The sequence below is a fragment of the Lycorma delicatula genome, chromosome 8 (assembly GCF_047948215.1).
Source record: "Lycorma delicatula isolate Av1 chromosome 8, ASM4794821v1, whole genome shotgun sequence".
Classification (NCBI taxonomy): domain Eukaryota; kingdom Metazoa; phylum Arthropoda; class Insecta; order Hemiptera; family Fulgoridae; genus Lycorma; species Lycorma delicatula.
The window spans coordinates 24,625,182-24,647,668 of record NC_134462.1 but is presented as its reverse complement, the minus strand read 5'-3'; the positions used below and the strand labels follow the sequence as shown (position 1 = coordinate 24,647,668).

Below are 22,487 nucleotides of genomic sequence, written 5' to 3'. Positions count from 1 at the left end.
ATTCATTTACAAAAGATATTCTAATATTGTTTGTGCTTAAAATTAGAATTAGGCTAGTTTACGATTGCCAAAAATTGTTTAATCTAATTTACTTCTCGAAACCAGTAACAAACAGCCTTAGGGAAGTAAATTGTAAGCTAATTGAAATTCTTTGTCGGCTTTAAGCTACAGCTCAATATTTCCGGAAAGTAGTTACATAAAATATAATTTACAAGTCAAAAATATAACCTTTTAAAAAGGATAATTTTAACTACTGTTAGCATAAAAAGGGGAGAATCGACGAAATTTACGCCGCCAACATGGGACTGTCATCAATTATTACGTTTTAAAATTTTTAGGATATATTTTGCAGTAACATATCAAATATTACAGCAGTTTTGAATTATTTTAAGCGTTATATCGATGAAAAACATATCTCAAAAAGTCTATATTTTATATTGAAATATAATTCCTCATTCAATGATCGCATAGCAGAAGAATCTACAACCATAGTTTCTAATAACTTCCTTTCTACTTCCACGTCCTCATCTAATTTAAACTTAGAATACCGTATTCATTTAATCGTTAAGTTTTAAAGCAGCTTTAAAACGATAAGAAACTCGATTAAAGCCGACTTAAAAGGTTAAAACGCTTTACGAGAAGGCATTTCAACGAAAAAATGCAAGTTAATTATTTTAATTTCTCCTCAACAAAACTAAGTTTGAATGTAACGCAAAAAAAAATAAAATAAAATAAAATGGTTTCCATGCCAGAAAAAACCAATCAAAAAATCGCAAAAGAAATGTGGTGTTCCTCAACCGGCCTGTCCCGGAATTACTCCACTAGATCTGATGACAGGAACGCTGAAACAAACTGGTAGATCTTAGAGAACGTCCGTTAATCTAAACCGCTTCATAACAGAAATCGGTTGTATCGCAAATTAAGAATCGATAAAATCGAATTTTGATTTATCAAAGTAGGGATTTACAGGAAGTGACGATCAATGCATCGGAAGACGACGTGAATCGTAGTAAACTGTCATTTTTATTTATCTACTTCTAATTACATATAGTTTTACGATTTTATAAGCGGTTTTCAACACTGTAATAAAAAGCGTACAATAAACACGCAAAAGATTACACACACATTCGAAATGTTAAAACAGGATGGAGCGCCGATAATTACTCTATAAACAAATATTTTATATCGCTGACATATATGTCCGATGACGTAAAACTTATCTCACACACGATCTGAATATTATTTCTCGGTTCACAGATTTATTAAATTATGTGGACAATTTAAGATATTCCAAATGGCCAGAATGCCGATATACGAGTACAAGTACACCCGACCGTCCTCTACTTTATACTCATACAGATTTTATTATCACTGACCTACTAAAAATTTCAACTCGTAAAACGATCTGTCAGAATTCTAACGCGTACAATAGGCCTTTATTTTACTGTAATCTACGTGTAACATCTTCAGTTCGATTGTAATTTAGTTAGCACTCATTTTTTAGTTATCCTACGGATTTTCTGGGGGGAAAATTAATTTATCGTATAAACGAAAGTACAACGAGGCAGGAGCCGAAAAAAATTAAAACGAATAAGCTGCAGTTTTCAAACGTGTGTTACTTGTTTAAATTTATATATATATATATTCGATTGAATTAAATAATAAAAATATGTAATAATTTATTCGTCTAACGAAGATCGCTCACGTTGATACAGGATTAACTTTTAAACAAAAAACAAAAAAATTGCCATAACGAAAATCTTTAACGATCTAAAATGAATCGCTGAAGAAAAAAAAAATTATAAAAGATTTACGATATACATTTTTTCCGTTCTGCTTCCATCAAATGCCGGAAAAGGGTCGCAAAAAATATAGTTAACTAATTATACATTATACGCACATCGGCTTCCACTAACCTCGTACTTGTTAACTGCTGACGTATTCGACGATAACAAACTCACAAACCAAAAATACTTGCTCAAATGGCGAACCCACTTTTCCCGATATTCTCTTCTATAAAATCTACTTTATCAATAGTTTACAGATTTATCGATGGAAAACTTGAGTTTTATTTGGCTACGTTTCCGATACGGATACAATATAGCATGCCGGTACACGCAGCACTTGCGCGCTCGATAGTGCGTCATGGTTATAAATAAATTAAAGTTTTCAGAATACAATGTTAAATACATACATTCATACCCTAATAGGATCGTACTGGGACCGATAATTTCACATTATCTATTATAATGAAATAAGCGACATCGGGCCGGCACCGAGACAGTAAATAAGCTGATATAAATAAACCTTACTATAATAGTCTAGATAAGATTATATACTACGATACGATTGTATTTAACGATGGTTTAAAAATAAATTAATCGATACTCTCGAATATAAAATAAAATAATTAAACACTCCCTCCAGTTAAGTATTTAACGTTAGGATATTAGATACTAGCTTTGAAATGTATTCTTCCACCACCGACGAACGGAAAATACTAATTAAAAAAAAAAATTCGGTTGAAATGAACCACATGTTTAGATAAGCTTGTCCGCCGGCATCGGAGAAAGAAAAAAACCGACAAATATTGAACAAATTATAAATAAAGACGAATAAAAGGACTATAATCTGTAAATAATACCGAAATGAAAACGTTATTAATTTTTTTTCTTAAAAGAAGGTTCATGTTTAAATAAAAATAAATAGATAACTGGAAGGTCGTTGTAATATTAGATTTGGAGTGTAAGTAGACCGCTATTATTAAAAATATTTTTTTCCTTTCCTTCCGAAATACGAATTTATACACTGCGTTTTACGCTTAGTAGATGCGTCCGAAGCGATACGTAATAGCGGGTATTGCTGAAGGAAGAAAAACTGCCGGACGGATACAACTACAGACAGAAATGACGACGTGTAAGAGCGGAGGGCAGCTGCACCCCGATAGATATTTCGGTCCCGCACGTGGGGTCACTTCCGGCCTCCCATATCCGGTAATCCCCTCCTACCCGCCGAACATAACTACAGAGTGAACTAACACACACGCAAATGCGAGAACATCTGCCTCTGTCGCGGCCCGGTGGCGCATCATCGGCTACCAGACTCGAGCCGGTAAGGGCATTAGCCTTCTGACGGTTTCCATTCGCGTTGCATATCGAAGGATTGAAAACACCTTTCTTTGTCGTCGAATAGGAATTCACAAAATAAAACCCGTGCATATAACAATATTAGTTTAAAATTGTGGATTTTTTCTATTGAAGATATCGACGCTAACATAAAGGCTTTTTTATGTAAATAACTAACTACCGACGGTGCCTATTAAAGGACTGCCCATTAAAATTACTCGAAGTGAGACTCTACAAGACTACACATCATTCATACATAGCATCCTTATTCATCTTCGGAAGTAATATCTTACGGTGGTTCCGGAGGCTAAACAGAAAATGAGCTAGAGACAGACGGTTTGCGTACGTAACGTTAATACTGAAATCACAAATACGCAACCCGCGATCTTTGTTTCGTCTTTGTTATCTGACGAAATTTAAAAAAAATTATATATTTTTGTAATTAATTACCAGGAGAGTTATGTTGAAGATGTTTCAAAAAGATGCTGTAACCGACAAAATACCTAAGCCTTCGCTTGATTTTTATTCTGCCCGTTTATTTTCGGCATAGAGTGTTAGCTAGTCCTGAAGCGATACATTTCGCCCTCGCTTAAAGAGTTTATCTTGCTTCTAAACTCTAGTGCAACTGACTTTTCCTGATTCCAGTTTTGTAATATTTCATTTCAATTGTACTTCAATCGTTGAACTATATTAGCTTTACACAGTCATTTTTCTTATTTTTAACGTAGGAATTGCAGTCTCGAGCATAAATTTTGGGCTACTTGCAATAAATTCGTCCACAAACACGGCACTATCTGCTGAACAGTCTTGGGTTTAAAGAAATTGAATAAAAAAATACTTTGATTTTCTTTCTTAACCCAAAAAAGTATTATCAGATTCAGTAGGTGTATAGACGTAGTTTTTTTATAATTACGAAATTATGTATTGTGGTGTTATTTCGTTGGTCAGCAGTTTTGTATGCTTGATAATAATAATGATTAATATAATTACTGATGTGCGAGTTCTGTAAGATTCTTTCTTTCTTTTTCCTGTTTAGCCTCCGGTAACTGCCGTTTAGGTAATTCTTTCAGAGGATGAATGAGGATGATATGTATGAGTGTAAATGAAGTGTTGTAGTACATTCTCAGTTCGACCATTCCTGAGATGTGTGGTTAATTGAGACCCAACCACCAAAGAACACCGGTATCCACGATCTAGTATTCAAATCCGTGTAAAAATAACTGGCTTTACTAGGACTTGAACGCTGTAACTCTCGACTTCCAAATCAGCTGATTTGGAAAGACGCGTTAACCACTAGACCAACCCGGTGGGTTAAGTTCTGTAAGATTAAAATATGTTATCTATACCTTGTTTAACTTTTGAAAATTATGTATTTTAATTAATCTCTTCTTAACATCTCACCAGTAATCTGATTTTTTCCGGTAGAGCTGTTTTTATTTTAAGAATTTTAACTGTAGGAATGCGAAAAAGTAACATAAAGTAATCTGAGCGTTTTGTACGCGGTGGCGGATGACCGTGTCGGGATGCATCGACCTATCGATCGTATTGCCCTTCGTCCTTCCACCGTTATCCCCTCTTCTGCAACCCGTAACCCTTTACCCTGTTATCGGGTTAACACACCTCTTCTGTTATCGGTGAATCGTCGCTATTGAACGGCAGACATTTATTTGTTCCCTTCGGTGTTGTTGATTAAACATTAGTATAACGCCGCGGTCGCCGATGGTGATAATAATACTCGGCCCGGGTGTAATAGTATATTACCGGCACTGTTCGATGCCGTACGTATTTCCCCTCGCGGTTACCTCGATATTCATCACTATATACAGTAAATATATGATTTCGAACGTATCTAGAAATGGCGAATATTAATATATCCCAAAGGTGTTTAGAATTCCTCTTCCGTTATACATTGCTATGGAGCTGTGTTCGATTACAATCATTTGCGTAAAGATTACGGTGTTTAATCCTGAAAACATCAAAAAAAGTCAAGTGATTTTCCGGTTAACAAATCTTTTAAGCGTTTTGTAACTATTTACAATATTACGTCAAGAGAATTTCCTTAAGTTTTGCTGTCGAATTACATAATTGAATCGCAGGGATAAAAATAAAACTGTAAATTTCTTCTGTGTGCTGCCGATGTAGTTGCTGTGATGTATGTTTCTGAGATGTGAAGTTAATCGAGACCCAGCCACAAAAGAACACCGGTATCCACGACCGACTATTCCAATCCGTATTCAGATCCGACTTTACTAGAATCTGAACCTTAGAACTCTCGACTTCGAAATCAACTGATTATAAACAGTTCTAATTAGACATAAAACAACCTTAGAAATACGTTGTATTTTTTTACAACATGAAAGATTGAATAGATAAAAAAGGGATATAATTAATGATCAAAAAGAGCGGTAATTATAAAATTAAAAAAACAAAATAATCATAAACTAATATTACTTGAAATGATCTTAAATTGGAGTAGTTGACGTGATAAATACGCAAAAATTGATCGGGAAGGAAAAAATACAATCTTTTCTTCCACTAATGTAACTTTCCGAAATATTATAGCGAATGTGTATTGATAACGAGATTGTGTTCTTGATTTATCTGATGTGCATGAAGTTTGGGGTTTGCCTATTCAGTAAAATATTTTTGTATTACGTTCGATAAAAATCGAATATATATATGATAACTTGCTGTAGTGATTTTAAAATTAAAATCCTCGAATTTGTTTTTCTCGTAGACGTCGTTTTAAGTTAATTAGGATAAACATGTCGGTAAATTCATTCTTAAAAATGTATTTAGTATCTTTATAAGACAGCAACCCGTTATTTACTATTTTTTGTTATCTACTCAAAATGTCTTATGTTAAATTGGAATTTGTTTTATTATTTTATATCTATTCTATTGTATTATCTATTCTATTATTGTATTTTTTAAATATCTATTCCCTGTAGTAGTTTACTGCAATTAATATAAATTTACGGTCGATTTGAAAGTGTATTTTATTTCGTATCTTGTATCGAAAGATTTAATTTTTGAATTATACTCTTGCGGCGACTATACTCGGCCCATGTTTTAGTTTTGAGAGAGGCTTTCTAACTTACCAATCGCAAACTTAATTCTAATAATATAAATAGTTCACGATTGTTTCGAACAGACTTTTTCCATATCTCAACGGGTCTTCAAAAACACCTTCCGACAAGAAAGCAAACTTTTAGCGGATCAGAATTCAACAACGAAGTCGGTTATTGAACAAAAACCGTCTCAACAGGAGATGAAACCACTTTTAAAGCAGGAACCGATATGTTAATTTTACAACAAACGAATTCGTCATAAAGATTATGTAATTTTCCTACATAATTCCGGGAACAAAGTCCTTTAAAATTCAGTAAGAGTAAACTACAGAATACGTAAACAAAATTTAAATAATACTAGTATACTAACCTTTATTTTCGGATAATACAACGATTATCCCGAACAACTTTTCGACATCATCCGGGCTCTCTGCTAAAAGTTTTAACGGTTCTAACAGAGCACGGCATGCCACTTGCCTATAAAAAAAAACAAAAAAAAAAATTATTTGACAAAACAACAAAAACTAATTAAAACCGTATCGATTAATAATGCTTGCGATAGCGATAACACATATCAACAGAACATACTGAAACACTTTACACAAGTGTAATGCCTTAACACAATATAAAAAAAGCGTTGAGCAGTTTTGCGCAAGAAGACTCTATTTTTCATTATTTTGTATTCTTTTACTCCCATCATCATGAACTTCAAAGTAGGTAAACGCTACCAGATTACGACGAACAATACCTGTTAACCAATAGATACTACAGATAAAGAAAAGTCAACGTTGAAAATTGCAGCATCATAAATAATCCTTAAATTCAGCGAAACTTAAACACGGCTCGCGTATAAATTTGAAATTCAAATCTAAATTTCAATGAGATTATTTTTTCGAGCCTAAAAATTTTAAACATAAGCCTAAAATATAAAAGGAAACCCCAATTTCAATGAATGGTATTTCCGTATTCCTCAAAACGTAAAGATAACTAATTTTCACCTCCACCACACTCACCAAGAGACCATACTTTTCATTAAAAAAAAAATTGTAAACTGAGAAAAAAAAATCAATTATTTTTTGAACGTAGGTTTCGTACTAGAGTCACTTCCCCAGGTTTCCGTGTTTCACGTTCTTAAAATTGTCTCGATTTCTAATTAATCATTACAGATCAAAAGAGGGTAATATTTCTAACCCCGAACAGACTACCCTAACTTAAAAAACTGTTGAGAGGTTGCAGAAAAAATTTTAAACAACGTTTGAATTACTAATTATTACATTTTAACAAACTCGAACAAAAGTAACTTTACATCTGTTTGCTTGGGCACAATTAATAAAATAAAAACGGTTACGTTTTACGAAGAATGTGGATGCGAAAAAACCCAGAAATGAAACGCGATGACAAGGGCCAACTCATCTCCGCGCACATGGAAGAAACAGAGGTCAAGGATTCCATTCATGGTAGTCAGAATGAATCATCTGACGGACGTAAAAGTTTTCCAAGTTGCTAGATGGGTTCTCCTCCAATCACCACGTTCCTAGGTTTCTTTCTCGACATGATGTTTCTAGAGATAAGCTGGCTAGGTTTGGCTTGACTGGATCAAGTCTATGTACTGAATGTAGTTATCGACAATGTACACAATGTCCTGTATGTCTGTACAAAGTACGAGGCTCACTCGACTCTGAAGAATTAATTCCGATTTAGATTTGTAATAATTTGAAAACCCCAACAGTGGAATAAAGCTGTTGGCTTCCTTAGGTTTCTGGCCCTGCGTAAAATGGCTGAAGAATCCTGATGCACTAATAGGAATACGAGTAGCAAACCCGGATAGCTAGGGGGTCCGCCTAGGAGCTTACTTCGCCAAGACGGGAGTTTTGGCATCGAGCCGTGGTTAACTGAACTATTCGTTTTTAGGATGGAGGTAAGTTGTGCCAGAAACTCTGTGATGGGGCTGCGGTGCCCCAAAACATTATCCTCGCTCAGAAAAACGAAGCAATTCGAATGACAGTCTATGCTTTTTGTTAGAATTTCATTAAAATTGACTTTGACAATTTATGGGTAGATTTGGGTGTCTATTAAAAAAACTGTCGTTGCATGTCATTCTTGTTTAAGGGGCATGAAAACATGAAAACAGAATTTATATGTTTCTAGTAGACTCAACTGAAAACATGTTTGATAGTACAGTCCAGTGAAATTTGGCTATTAAAAATGGTTAGTTTGTTCCTATTAAAGTGCGCCTATCTCTATGGGTCCTATTTCTCCCTCCATCACCAACGGTTACGAGATTCTGTGAAACTGTTCAATCAGGTAGTTGAGAGGGCTACAAATTAACAGTAGGTGAGAAAAACTGGAAAAAGCTTAAAACCAAGGCGACAATGTAGAGTCGAGTATATCAATATGCTGATGGAAATGTCTGTCGAAGGATTTACATCGGTGACATCCTGATAAGAGGCCAAACTAATGGACAGTGATATGTCATCAGATTTATGGGATTGCAAAGACGACCTCCGGTAAAGCCTATTACGGCTAGGAACAGAAGTGGTAGTCTTGCAACCGGGAACTTCACAAAGCTCAGTTTGCAAATAAAAATATCGAGACAAAAAATAGCATACATAGAACTAAAACTGTAATAAGAGTTATGAAAAATAACTTTTGAATTATTTGTTTAATAGGGCATTTAATAATAACCTTTGTACCATCCTATTATTGTACAGTCGATAGCTTTCTTCACGGCAATTGATATCGAATGAAACAAAATTTACACGTAGAAAGAAATGAAAAAAATAAAATATTGAAAAAATATCTCGAAAACTAAATAAGTGGCCTTCTCCCATCTGTTACGTCGAAGTCGCTCATTCCAACAATCACCACCACCTCCTCAAAACAAAACCTAAATACGGTATAAGCGACACCGCTTTACTTTACTTTTAAGCTGAAAAGATGTACATATATATCATTTTTGTTTTATACAAAGGCATAAACTGAGCGACGATCATACGGTCTCATACAATATCCCTTTTGGCACTACCGTCGGTTCCAAATCGCTCTTTTCGAGCACTTAATCGACAATTTGCAACGGTACTCGGAACAACAGTCCAAGAAGTCGGCTTACAGATCTGACCGGTTTTACCTATTAACTAAGAGGTAGTCTTCATTCCAGCACTTTTTAAATAGCTATCGTAAAGCTTGTTTGGAAATAAAAAAAATACAACATTTGGATACACTAAGTATTTTACATAAAATGTAACTGCTCTTTAAATTTTTGCAGAAATTTATACAAGAAACATTTTGAACGTATTCAATTACTAAAGAATATTATTTCTTCAATCTGGCAGCTTTCACTAGAGTATATAGGTTTGACAACACAAAAATTAAACTTCTCGGTGTTACTGCAAACAGTAATTTGTTTGTAGTTTAAATATAATTAGACAATTTTTTTCTGGCAACTTTATATGCAATCTAATAGATTCATGGATCCGAGATGATAGCGGGAATCCATCCATTGTATCCGGACTGAAAAAACCGAGATCTTTTATACCCATATGATCCTCATTTAAATCGATCTAATGGACTTCTCCTGCGGAATTTTTAACAAATGACAAGTCAACAATGAGAATACGACAGGAGCCACTTCGGCTGGCGCCTCTCGAAAAAAAATTCTTTACCTTTTCCGTCTTATAAATCAAGAAGCTTCAACGGAAGTAAAAAATTAAAGCGACTTTGTTTCGAATCACTTTCCTCTGTCGTACCGAGCATTTTTATTCATCAGGGAATACGAACAATGACGCAAAACAGAATACGTTACTCTAAATCAACGGTCAAGCCGTGTGAATAAACCAAGCAGGAAAAGAATCGTTTAAGCGCTACAGAATACTACGGTGGCCGATAATTTCGGTATTAATATCTCGGGAAATGGAAACTCAAACTTGGCCTGCGAACCGCAACATCCAGCAACAGCAGAATCGTTCATTATAGGTAGAGTGATTCTCAAACCCCATCCAATAGTTAAAACGATTTACCTGCGTTGATAGCTACGGGTATGAACATGCGTGTATGAGTGTACATCATGAGCAATTTACAGGTTCCAACTTGATACACAAGTGTTTCTTATAATTAGGTGTGCTTGCATAATATCAGCTGTGAGAGCGTCATGTTCGAACATGCATATGATACGTTTAAACAAGTCGTGCTCTCAGCAATGTGAAAGAGGCGTAAGGAATTGCATAAAGTCAATTTCGTTTCGAATGCAGGTGTGCGTCTGTTGCCTTAATTTAAGTTATAAACCGCGTAGTTTCGTTAAAAATAACAATTGAGTTTCAGTTTTTTTTAGTCTGTGGACAAACTGTATAAGTGGGTTTCTTTTCTTTTTTTCAGTTAGATTCTTAAGCAAATTGGATAATTTGTGAAAAACCGAAGTGATCCAACAACCGGTGAATAGACTGATTAAAAGACAAAATGTACGACATTTAAATTATGGTTTTGCCTAATTGGATAGAAAGCTCTTTCAAGTCCTCACCAGTGAAAACATTAAGCCAACAACATTAATTAGTCACAAAATCCGGATCATAAAAGCAAACCCTTGGAATTTTCGAAAAAAATTACATACTTTGAGAAATAAACAAGCTTCGATTGGTAAATTAAATTGTATTGATAGAAGTAGACTTCAAGCATCTTAACTCGTAGTAGCATTAATGGTAGCTAAGATTTCCAAACCCCATAAAATCGCAGAAAAAATGTTGCCTATTTTTCTGGCAATTGATATGATCAGTATTTTAATAGGCGCAGAAGAAAATTACGCTTTCTAACGAAACAGTATGAAGGAAGATCGACGACATGGTTACCGATGTTCACGATTAGATAATTCGGCAAGTGATTTTTTTAGCATAATCTGTTGAATCAACTGATATGGCAAACATTTTTCAGTACTTAAGTTTTCTGAGATATGAGTGCGAAAGTGACAGATCAAACAAAGAAAAGGTTGTTTTGCAAATAAATGCCCGCTCATGTAATGGGATTGAAAATAATAAATGAGGATTTGGTTTTTTTAGTGTGTGGTCAAACGATGCAACGTTTGTAATTTTTCCAATTAGATTGTTATGCGAAATTGATAACTTTGTGGGGGAAAAACGAAAACTTTTATTTGATGTTTTCACGAAGTTACTAAAAACTATAAAATAGATCGGAGAAAATGTATTGCAGTACGTAGCGACGTTGCAAAGCTATAAAAGGAAAAACAGTGGATTTCAGGAAAACATAAAAGATCGTCTTATACCAAAAGCGGAATGGAAAAACTGCTTCCTTCACGCACATGTTCTTGCCACAAAACATATGCCAGAAAATTTCAAACAGATTCTTTTTACAGCTGTAAAAATGGCTAATTTTTGCTTAGCTATGCAACGAAATGGGCGGGGAAAAAATTCTCTTCTTTTCCATACAGAAGTCAGATGATACGCGGAGAAAAAGTGCTAACCAGGTCATTGGAATTGTTTTATGAATTAATATTTTTCAAGATAAACAAACGCCTTACTCCATGTTTATATACAATAATGAGTATGTTATTGAAAATACATCAATTACGTCAGCTTACTTAGCTGACGTAATTTCCCATTCAAACGATTTGAATGTGAATTTACAAAGATGTGATAGAAACATTTTATTTATGACATGCTTTCATTAAGAAGCTTAATGAAAGCTGATATCAGCTTTCAATGTGCTATCACATGAAAGCTATCAGCTTTCAGCAATGAAAATGATATCAGGATTATTCGCTTTCAAAGTAAAATTCTGATATGTTTCTACTCACTTCTAGTTACAATGAGAAAATGTTGGATGAAGAAGACACTATTATTCATCTTAGTTTAAATAGTACGAAGATGCATTTGCGTGAACCGTTTCAGTTAGCGCAGTATTTCCCGAAAGATAAAAACGATATCTCGGAGAGGCGGGTACTGAACCCGCTCAGCAAAAACGTTGTTGCAGCTGCTAAATCGAAATGTCTGCCGGTAAAACGTTATAACTATTAGTGACATCTGAAGATTTAGGTACGCTTTGGTTTGACCGTCGAAGTGAATGTGGAAATTCAGTCACAGAAGCATTGAAAAAATTATCCCTTTCGCCGCATCTTACCTCTGTAAAATGGGTATTAGTTTATGGTTGCGCTGAAAACTAAATATAGGAATAGTCTTTTATCTCTTGAAAACGATTTGCTTTCGTTTCTAAAATAGATCCACATACGGAGAAACTTTTAAATAAAAAACGAACAACCATCTCATAATTTATTTTTTGCACGTGTATTTATAAACGTAAGCAGAATGTATATAAATGATTTTATTACTGTTTACGAGTAAAGTTGTACGCTAATTTCGCGACCCCCAGCTTGAGAAAAGCTCTTCTAGGAACCCTATGTGACGAGAAAAACTGCTCGCACATATTAACAAGCTGTACTGAGTCCGATTAGTAACCGTACTACAGACAAGATTAAATTAAAAAAAAAAAGAAACTTCATACTTCTACAAGGAGGGACAAAAATGAATAAAAGAAAATGCAGGAAGCTAAATACAGCGACCGAGGCGACGACAAACCCAGTTTATTTATTTCGTTTGACGATAAAGATCTTAATTCGGACGACGAGAGAGCGAAGGATAAGACGGACAAGCGATGCGAGTCTTAAAGTACAGGGGAGGATAGTTAAGGTGATTTGAGATCGATGGGAGGGAGGGCTTTGAAGGGGCTTAGAAAGGAGAATAGTGTGCGCGTGTAGGGGCTGATTTTGTAGATAGGGTGTATAGTGATGAAGCAGAAAGGACGAAGGGAAGGATAGACGGAAGGTACGGTACGGGTATACACTAGCATCTGCGTAGGGTGGGGCCTACAAGGTCAACAGACTTTCGATTTCGGCGGCGCCGGCGCGGAAGAAGGTCGGCAGGAGGCGGCGATCGATTGTAAACGCTAACAAAACAACGGTGCCCAGAGTATATAGTACATAGTAGCGCGGTTCAACCGCTGGCAAGTACTCGTTCATTCACAATTAACGACCTTCCTACCTTAAATTCCGTGCATTTACTATATAACAGCGTCACTGTTCTGTACACTTCCAGACAGAACGATCTCGTATCACCGTGACGACAGGATTTGACTCTCTAGGCAAAATTATGCTGCCGCTGCAATAGTTTTTCACTCCTTCCATTCCCAACAGTACTGAACATAAAACAAAAAAAAGGTTGAAAATAACAATAAAATATCCCAAGATAAATGCAGCAGAACGTTCGGTGGAAAAATAAGTCTTAATAGACGTGTATTACCCACAATCGAAAATAATCTGCACTCTGCTGTTAGCATACACTCGGTATAAATAAAATTAATGTGTACAGCACCTAGTTAAATTTTTTTTTCAACCTAGGTTGAACAAAATAATTTCCAATAATCCCAGGGGAGGGGAAAATGGATCATTATCACTTAATTATTAATATAACAACTTTAAATTCGGGAAAAACACGATTTCACTTTTCGCCTCGGCTATACACAGTTAAAAATTAAATTAAATAGCTTTAAAGCGATCATAGAACACGTGCGAGTTATTACTGATGTAACCAAAATCCACTATATATATATAATAATTCAAACATATAGATGTTTATAACTCGGACTGAACACTGCTTCTTCAGGAACCAGGAATATGTTACCGGATGCTGCAAGAAAAGCTGCTTTGTTGTAGCGTATATTTTATATCTGGGTAGATTTCATCTCCGGTAAACAATCAGTATTTTCCGAAGGATTGTGGTCGGAACAGACACCCGTGAGGAGGAGCTGGAGCAATCGTGCGGCTACTTCGCGGGTAGGTCGTCGTTCGATCTCGATATCGGTCCTCCTTAATTTTTTTCCCTTCCGTATTTTAAAATTTTAAGCGTAGATTTTCCGGCAGATATCAACATGGAATACGCCGAAGATCTAGTGCGGACCGACTCGGGAACTCAGACCGTTTCCGGTTTGGTCGGTACAAAATAGGCGGTAAGAATCGCAGTTCCATCCGATAAAGCTGAACCTCCGAATCGTTTCTACAACGATCGGAATATTTATTAACGTTTCGTTAATATGGAAATGATTTTGGAAGCATGCTTGTACGAAACATCTTTCAGAAAACCAGTAACATTACTCGAAGTGACCGGGCAAAGGTTTTATAAGATATAAAATTCCAAACGAAAATCATCGTGAAATTTTACATAACGTAAAAATAATATATTTCATTTCCGTTCAGAGTGAAACAGAAAATGTAGTACTCTTTTAACGTTAGAACGTCAGTAAGGCAAACGAATCCGGCTTCACAAAAATTACGAACTAGAAGCTCGGACGGTTAATTTTTTGGTGGCTACAAGTAACTTTTATCCAAGAGATCGAAGCGAATAAAATCTAAATACTAGTATATATACGGTTTAGAATAAAATCTAAACCGTACATGCGATCGACTAATTATTTATTTTACATAAATAAGCTTTTCATCATCGCCCGTTCACACACTAATAAATTACTGTTAAAGACGAAAATTTGCACATAAGCCGCTGATAGGTTTACATACAACGAATTCAATTCAACATATCCGGTCCATATCCAACAAATACTCTTTTTAAAAAATGTGGATATTCAACTTCATTAAAACCTACACGTTAATCAGAAAAATCCAGGTTTTGCTACCGGCTACAATACTTTCCGTGGAATTAAATACCCGGCAACACGTTAATATAAATATGTATCTGTAACCCACAAGAGAAGTGCGTAAATTACGTACACTGTAATTAACACAACCGAACTCTTTTAACAATTACCACGCATTCCTAGACGTCTCGTCACTAATAACATTACAGTCGCTATGCTAATCTGCACGTGCTTAAGGCGTACAACAAACAAAACAAATGAATTCCAGCATCGCTGACAGAAGCAAGCGACTGAAACTACATTACGTCTGCATATAAACGTGTACGGGAACGATAAGTAAGACGGCGTAAATCTTATGCTGGAAAATAACATCACGACCCACATGAATAATTCTTCGTAGACGTTGTTCCGCGACCGACGATAGTCCGAGAGTAACGCAGCGTTATGTTTAACGATGCAGAAAGAATGCAGTCGTACATTTGCCGCATACAAACTAACAAGGACTACACTTTCGCAAGCGAAATAAAATGAGCGGACTTCGGTAGTAATGTTAAAGTTCCGATTAAATAGTAAAATTACAGAAAGGAGGGTAAATTAATACAGATTAGGTGTGTTGGATAATTGCAGTAAATTAGTTAACGTAATCTGTAGAGAAAACTAAATTAATAACAATCGATTTAAACGTTATTTAAGACGTTATTAATTAGCAGGTTTAGAATACATTCTCGAGAAGCAAAATCTATACTCTCCTACAGGGAGAAGCGGAACCCCACATTATAAGATTAAAATTTTCCTAAAAAGTAAATTAAACCCGAATATATTAAAAGTGGAAAAAACTAACATTAACTTCACCAAAGAATTTTTGTTCCAATACGTCGTAAAAAAAAAAAAATCATTTTCAACTGGAATTACTTGCGGCAAAAAAATTGACAATTGATGGGTTTTAGCGGAGGGGGGGAGGTGAAAAGTGAAATTACGCAGTCTTCCATTTAGGAATAAGCAAAGAAAGACCACCTTCTTTATCGTTCAAATAAAAAAAAAAACTCGGCAGAGAATTTTCAAAGCCTTATCCTGAACGACACAACGTTTAATAAGATGCAGCTAATTAACAGTTTTATTTTCCTTTAACGAGACTTCCTCGCATATTTGGTTTTTTAAATGATCGGTAGCGACGGCGATGCCTTTATTAAATTTCAGATGCGACACTCTCGTCGAGTGTTTTTCCATATATCAACCAACAAACCGAATCTATTTTCTTTGAACGTCTGTCATTAAATTAGAGAAGGAAAAAAGTACGTAACATTTTAAAATTTCAAATAGCATATTTGTTCCAAAAATTTCAATTCGGTGACAGGTAAAACCCCAAAAACAATACTTGCAAGTAAAAAAAGGTTGAAAAAATTATTTTTAAAAAACTATCTTCCTAAATTTACTTTCGACGTTAATTTATTTTTAACGCAATTTCCTGATTTACGTAACATAATTATTGTTAAATAATAAAGTGTAAAGCGATTAGATAAGAAATTCAACTATTTATACACTAACAAAAATGGCACATTATAACCAAAAAAAACACTGTACTAAAGTAATTCGTCATAATTCGCAGGATGCAAATCGGTGGTGCAATCGTTATCAAAATACATAAAACCACATTTCAGATAAACATTTCATTCATAGCACAATTTGAACTCGATAACACGCTTCATAATGACGTCAATCGCTGGCAGAAAAATTATTATTAACGTCATTTTTAAACATGTTTTAAACAAAAATATGTCATACATACAGCCTAGTTCAGATACGTACGAAAGCATCGCGTAATTACAAGGCTTCCCGAAACGATGTTGTGAAAAATATGAAATCAAACAGAATTCTAAATGCAACCATTGTTTATAAAAAGGCAGTTAAAAAAAGTAAGCAACAAATATAAAAAGCCGAAAATCTACACATCGAAGAAAAAGGCGGAAAAATCACCAAAGCTGAAAATGTGAAGGAAAATGAAGACCTAAAAAATAAGACAGCAGTAGTAAAACTCGCACGACCACAAAAATAAACAACTGTATTTTTTTTCTCATAAATGCTTTCGAAAACACCACTTACAACTCAAAAAGACTTTATATAAATGGAGCATTAAATTAATATATCTTGGGTTAACACTTACACATAATCACAATTATGTAACGTAAAAGTAATATACTAACACGATAAAAAACACGATTAGTTATACTAATCATGTTTACATAAGCTATATACATAAGATTAAAAAAACATGGAAAATTGAACGAATGAATGAAAATAAACCTTTATTTCCTACGTACAAAATACGACACCAAAAAAAAATAATTATAAAATATAATTAGGAAAAACAAAATACCTGCAAAGGATAAAGAAAATAAACCTTTACTTCCCATGTACAAAATACGACACAAAAATAAGAATTACAAAATATAATTAGGAAAAGAAAATACCTGCAAAGGATAACCTGTGCGCGGCATGAAAAAACTTTTGATAGTTCTAAAAAAAAAAAATATAAAAAGAAACTATTTTTAAACTAAGTAGAAGTAACTTAAAGTTCCTACTAAATGAAAGTTCATATATAAAAAAAAATTAGTCGTTAAAGACTGAGATGAATTACAATTTAAAATTATTTTAGAAAAACGAAGAATTAAAAAAAAAATTAACACAACGAACACCCGTAACCCGTGCTTCAAAATTAAACATCCTGGATTTAGTAAAATCAAAGAAATACAAGAATATGAAGATGACATAAATAATATTTAAATTTATAAATCTTTGTTTAATTTTAATCAACCACAAAAACAAGACAAGCTAAAGAGCGCTCGAATAAAACAAGAGTTGAAGCCCGTGGGACACACGATTCCATCATCGAATACGTATTAGAATTTTCAATCGCGTGTTAAGACCCTAAGCAATCAAAGAACGGTCGGCCGAAGTTTTGAATCTACGCAGGTTTTGTTAAGATGCTGTCGAAATACTACAGAGAAAAGCGCCTCTGCTGTAATTGTCACGGTCCGGTTATCAGGCGAATGTAATAATATAGGTGAATATGTAGTCGAATTACTACTACCTCATCAAAGAAAATCTGCCGAGAATTTGAAAAGGAATCGCAAAATAGAACAGAGGCGCTTGAAAAATAGCGCAATTATTTAAAATACAGTTACGAGATCGATCCGCTTGAAACTTACCGCTGAGGAAATTTTACCTTCGAGTTAAGAGCCCCCACAAATCAAACTACAACTACTGCCTAACGGAAAAAAACCGGTTTCGGATTAACACCGGCAGAAAAGTCCTACAATTTTACAGGAACGAAACGCGGTTAATCCGTTCGAAATATCAAAAAACTAGCAGTCATTTCACTGAAAACTCATAAAAAGAATCTTTCGTTTTGAAGGATCAAAAAGTTGCCGTTCTTTTTTTGTTCTCTAATTCCTATACTGAAAATATCCGTTCGCTGTATCATGCACTAATTCCGGCTGTGGCAACAGGACATTTTCGGTGGAAGACGTGCTATTAACGATCTTTCTTGAACAGAGCTTTACAGATGGCCCGCGCACCACCCACCACCGAAAGGGATTAAACATCAGGTACAACAACTGGCCGGGGAGATACAATGAAAATATTTTTAGTACAACGAAACAACTTCTAGCGTAAATAATTGATAACATCCCGATTAAAACTACTACTCGGCGAACTATCTACTTTTTAAGCTAACAGTTTTTAATTAATACGAATGCACAATCTGACTTATCCATCGAAAGACAAAACAGTTTATGACATCGAAAACTATGAAAAACATACGATTGTTCGAAGAGATCTAGTCACGTTTCTCATAGTTTCAAAACTGTGATATCTCCGTGAAATGAGTTGAAGATACGTATTTTACAAACTTACTTGTGACACATACCTGAAAACATTAAAAATAAAATCCTATCGTGAGTAAACTTGCAACTAACCAGGATTCGAAAGAGAAACCCACCGGGTTGGACTAGTGGTGAACGCGTCTTCCCAAATCAGCTGATTTGAAAGTCGAGTTCCAGCGTTCAAATCCTAGTAAACCCAGCTATTTTTACACGGACTTGAATACTAGATCGTGGATACCGGTGTTCTTTGGTGGTTGGGTTTCAATTAACCACACATCTCAGGTATGGTCGAACTGAGAATGTACAAGACTACACTTCATTCACACTCATACATCCTCTGAAGTATTATCTAAACGGTACTACCGGAGGCTAAACAGGGTAAAGAAACGGATTCGAAAGAGAAAGTCAAGAGATTAATCTAGAAAAAAGTAACTCGATTTAAGAGTTACAAAGAAAAAAACATACGACACACAAAATTCGATTAAAATTGGAGACTTAAGATTTTTAGATATCATTCAAATAGTTACTTTAACACAGGATGAGAAAAAAATCCATATAAAATCCAGTCGACACATCAATTTTAGGTTTTTAAAGATAAAACATGATAGTTTTAAACATAAATTTGGGAAAAGACATAAAATAATGACAAGTCGATGATCATCGGTAAATATTCGTAGGACAAGGCTAAGAGAATATTAAAATTCCTCAACAACTCGCTCCGAAAACTGTCAACTTCTGAACTACTCGAAAAATCATACAAATTGTGGAACGAATCACGGACTTCATGTTCACTTATAGATTCCATTAACTAGTACCGAATGTAAAAAAAAAATCCTTTCAGCATGCCGAAAGGCAAAGGTAGATTTCACCGGTGCTATGTAGGGGATACAAAGATGTACACCTTAAAGTTAAGAAAAACTTCAAATTTACTCAATACAATGGTTGCATTGAAAAAAGTTTCACATATTTATCATACGACAAGCCCCATTTTTTAACAGTTCCAGCAACATTTTGGTCATAACAAAAATTGTTTCAGACAAGGGTTTTAGCTAATGTTTAGAGGACTAAGAATCACTTTAAAAATTTGACATTGTGCCTATTAAGGGAGGTGATTCTTTTTTGTATTCAAAACCCCATTTTTTTTCACCCCCTGCGCAAATGGTTGGTGATATCAAAAACTTTACTTAGATTAGTTTTAGGCTCTTATCCAAAGAATAGTAGGAGAACTTTGAGGGCGGTTTTGGGGTCTAGGGAAAGTGAATATTTCGAAATTTTCCGGAGTCATAGTACTCATTGCAATAGGTATAGCCTTCTTATTAAATTGCCTAAAAGTACGAAGGAGTACTTAGAAAATGATACGAAATTATTTTTAACGACGTATTAGATGAACGTCAACCGCATTCTACCACCCATACCGCAGATTCAAGAACCAGAATGTTATTTACAACTAGATCCACTAAATGAAACCAGTTAACCGAATGATATATTAAGAACAATATTATCGTTACTTACCACTTAACTGCCTGAATCTAGTTTAAAGACCATTTGGTATAAGAAACAAAAGGCGGATCCGATCGTAGTAATGTTTTACTTCAGAATTCAATTATTTAAACATTTAGCTTTTGTAATAACGGTGCAGTAAAATTAAAATAGCAATGATACATAAAGATTTCGATGTAGTGTTACTACAATTTTGGAAATCTTCGAACTACAAAATCTGATACAATGTGCTGTTATACACAGCGTATAGAAGTATACAACCCACGAAATATACCTACGACTTTAATAACTTTGATGTCAACTTTCATAAAACTTTAAAATGTGAAGATAAACCAAACAGGGTTCGGAGATATAACACAACGTCATCTAAGGACATCTAAGTAAAACTCTGATTCAGGTGTTACGAATAAAAATAATTTACTTTCACAATTACCGTAATCTTCCTTTATAATTTTTTAACTTTAAAACTGCTAGTGCCACCGAGAATCACACGGATGCGTTCGCTAGCGTAAACCGGACGGGTAACTCACAAACGAAGGTACGGACACTGCAACTGAGCAACGACCTTTTTAGAAATGTATTCGTGAACCGGCTCGAGAATAAATTTGTCGTTACCGGCCGGCCGAAACCAATTAAATTTACCGAAGGTTTTAAAGATCGCACTGCTTAAAAAGACTGAAATCTTTAACGGGTGTTACTTCTTACAAAATATTTTCTTAATTTTCAAACTAATACCTTTAAGGAAAATGATATTTGTCTAGCAATCAGCTGTGCCACACAATGAGGAGAGGCAAAAATCACGTTTCGACAAAGATTATAGCGAAGAACATGGCTTTAGAGCTAAAGCGACCTTAAAAATCAAATTGATCGTACGTCTCATCGTTTTTGTCCAGTAAATTTTAACATTATTTGAATTTAAATTATATACTATTCTACTTCTGATGTTAAAAAAAATTCAGTTTTTACCTTAAAATTCGTAATCATCACCATACAAATCCCTGGCCGTCGGAAAGCATTTGCTGTGGACAAACTAATAACACACGAAAGTAATGAAGTCGAAATTATTTTTTGTTTACACATTAACACAGGCGTTATCGCTCCGCTTTTTGACTGATATTTTTGCTGATAAAAATCATCTCTGTGATGATCTTTTGATCGCGTGTAATTTACAAATACACCCTGCGATAAAACGTACTTAAAAAATGTAATTTTTTTAATTGTAAAATAAACCTAAAATCTGGTGATAATTTGATGCACGCCAACAATATAATCGTCGCCGTTGAATAATTTATTTGTTATATAGTTGATACCACTTTCTCGAGCCAGAAACGGAGTATCCTCTACATAAGCAATTTCTTCCTGCAAATGAGTTTAAGATAAAAAAAACGAATTTGTATTTAATTTGATTTCCCAAACTGAATTAATTCCGATCTAACGCATTCTTACAAGGTCAATATTAATTATTTTGTCCTGCAAGAGGAATAACTGAATTTAAACACACGCGCACGCACACACACATATATTTTTTTTAAAGAAGATAACCAAGTAATTATCAGCCACGATTAACAAAGCTTGTCCATACTTTATTTCAGTTATCATCAAATGAAAACAAAATAGGTAGGTGTTTTCAACCTTTTCAACCCGGCGTAAATGTGAAGTCTCAATTCCTTGAGGTCTAAAAATCGAAGGAATCATTTTAGAATAGTTTTGTTATTACCCGTGTGGAAAATTTTCCTTCCGTATCGATGATACAAAATCGCATTTCCTCGACCGCAACTAAACAACATTAATTTTTCGCGAGTTATATAAGTATAAACGACATCGGCTAACACAGATATGTACGCCGTCGCAGATCGGTTGCTGGACATAAAAATTGTGTAGGTGATGCGACATTCAGTATCATTATCGACGAAAATATCATCGATAAAAACACAGGGTAAACTCTGCTACAGATAAACGGTACAGGTCACTCGCTATTTTAGCGCGCGATTTAACGATCGAATCTTCTTCACGAATACAACAAATCTGAGAACGAATTATACCGACAATATTTCTACAGAAGATGAAAACGATGTGCGCTGTATACGCTATTCCGAAACATCCAAAATATAATTTACTTGCTTACCGTGCCGATGAACGGTGAAAATCGAATCTTTTTCTTAAATGATACTATAAAAGGGGGAAATGTTCACAAGCACATTTCGAATAAGAGCTTTAACCGCATGAAATAAATCACAGCTAAAAGAGCATCTCTGTATACGCGT

The 22,487-nt window shown here is 34.7% G+C and overlaps 1 protein-coding gene across 2 annotated transcripts in view; it reads right to left on the bottom strand.

Annotated features, from left to right (window-relative positions):
* Positions 1-22,487, bottom strand: part of LOC142328667 (serine/threonine-protein phosphatase 4 regulatory subunit 1-like) — a 343,237-nt gene that overhangs the window by 57,855 nt on the left and 262,895 nt on the right. For both annotated transcript variants that reach the window (XM_075372572.1, XM_075372571.1), the window contains one exon: positions 6,567-6,673. In XM_075372572.1, the coding sequence (XP_075228687.1) occupies positions 6,567-6,673 (107 nt within the window). The remainder of the gene's footprint in view (positions 1-6,566; positions 6,674-22,487) is intronic.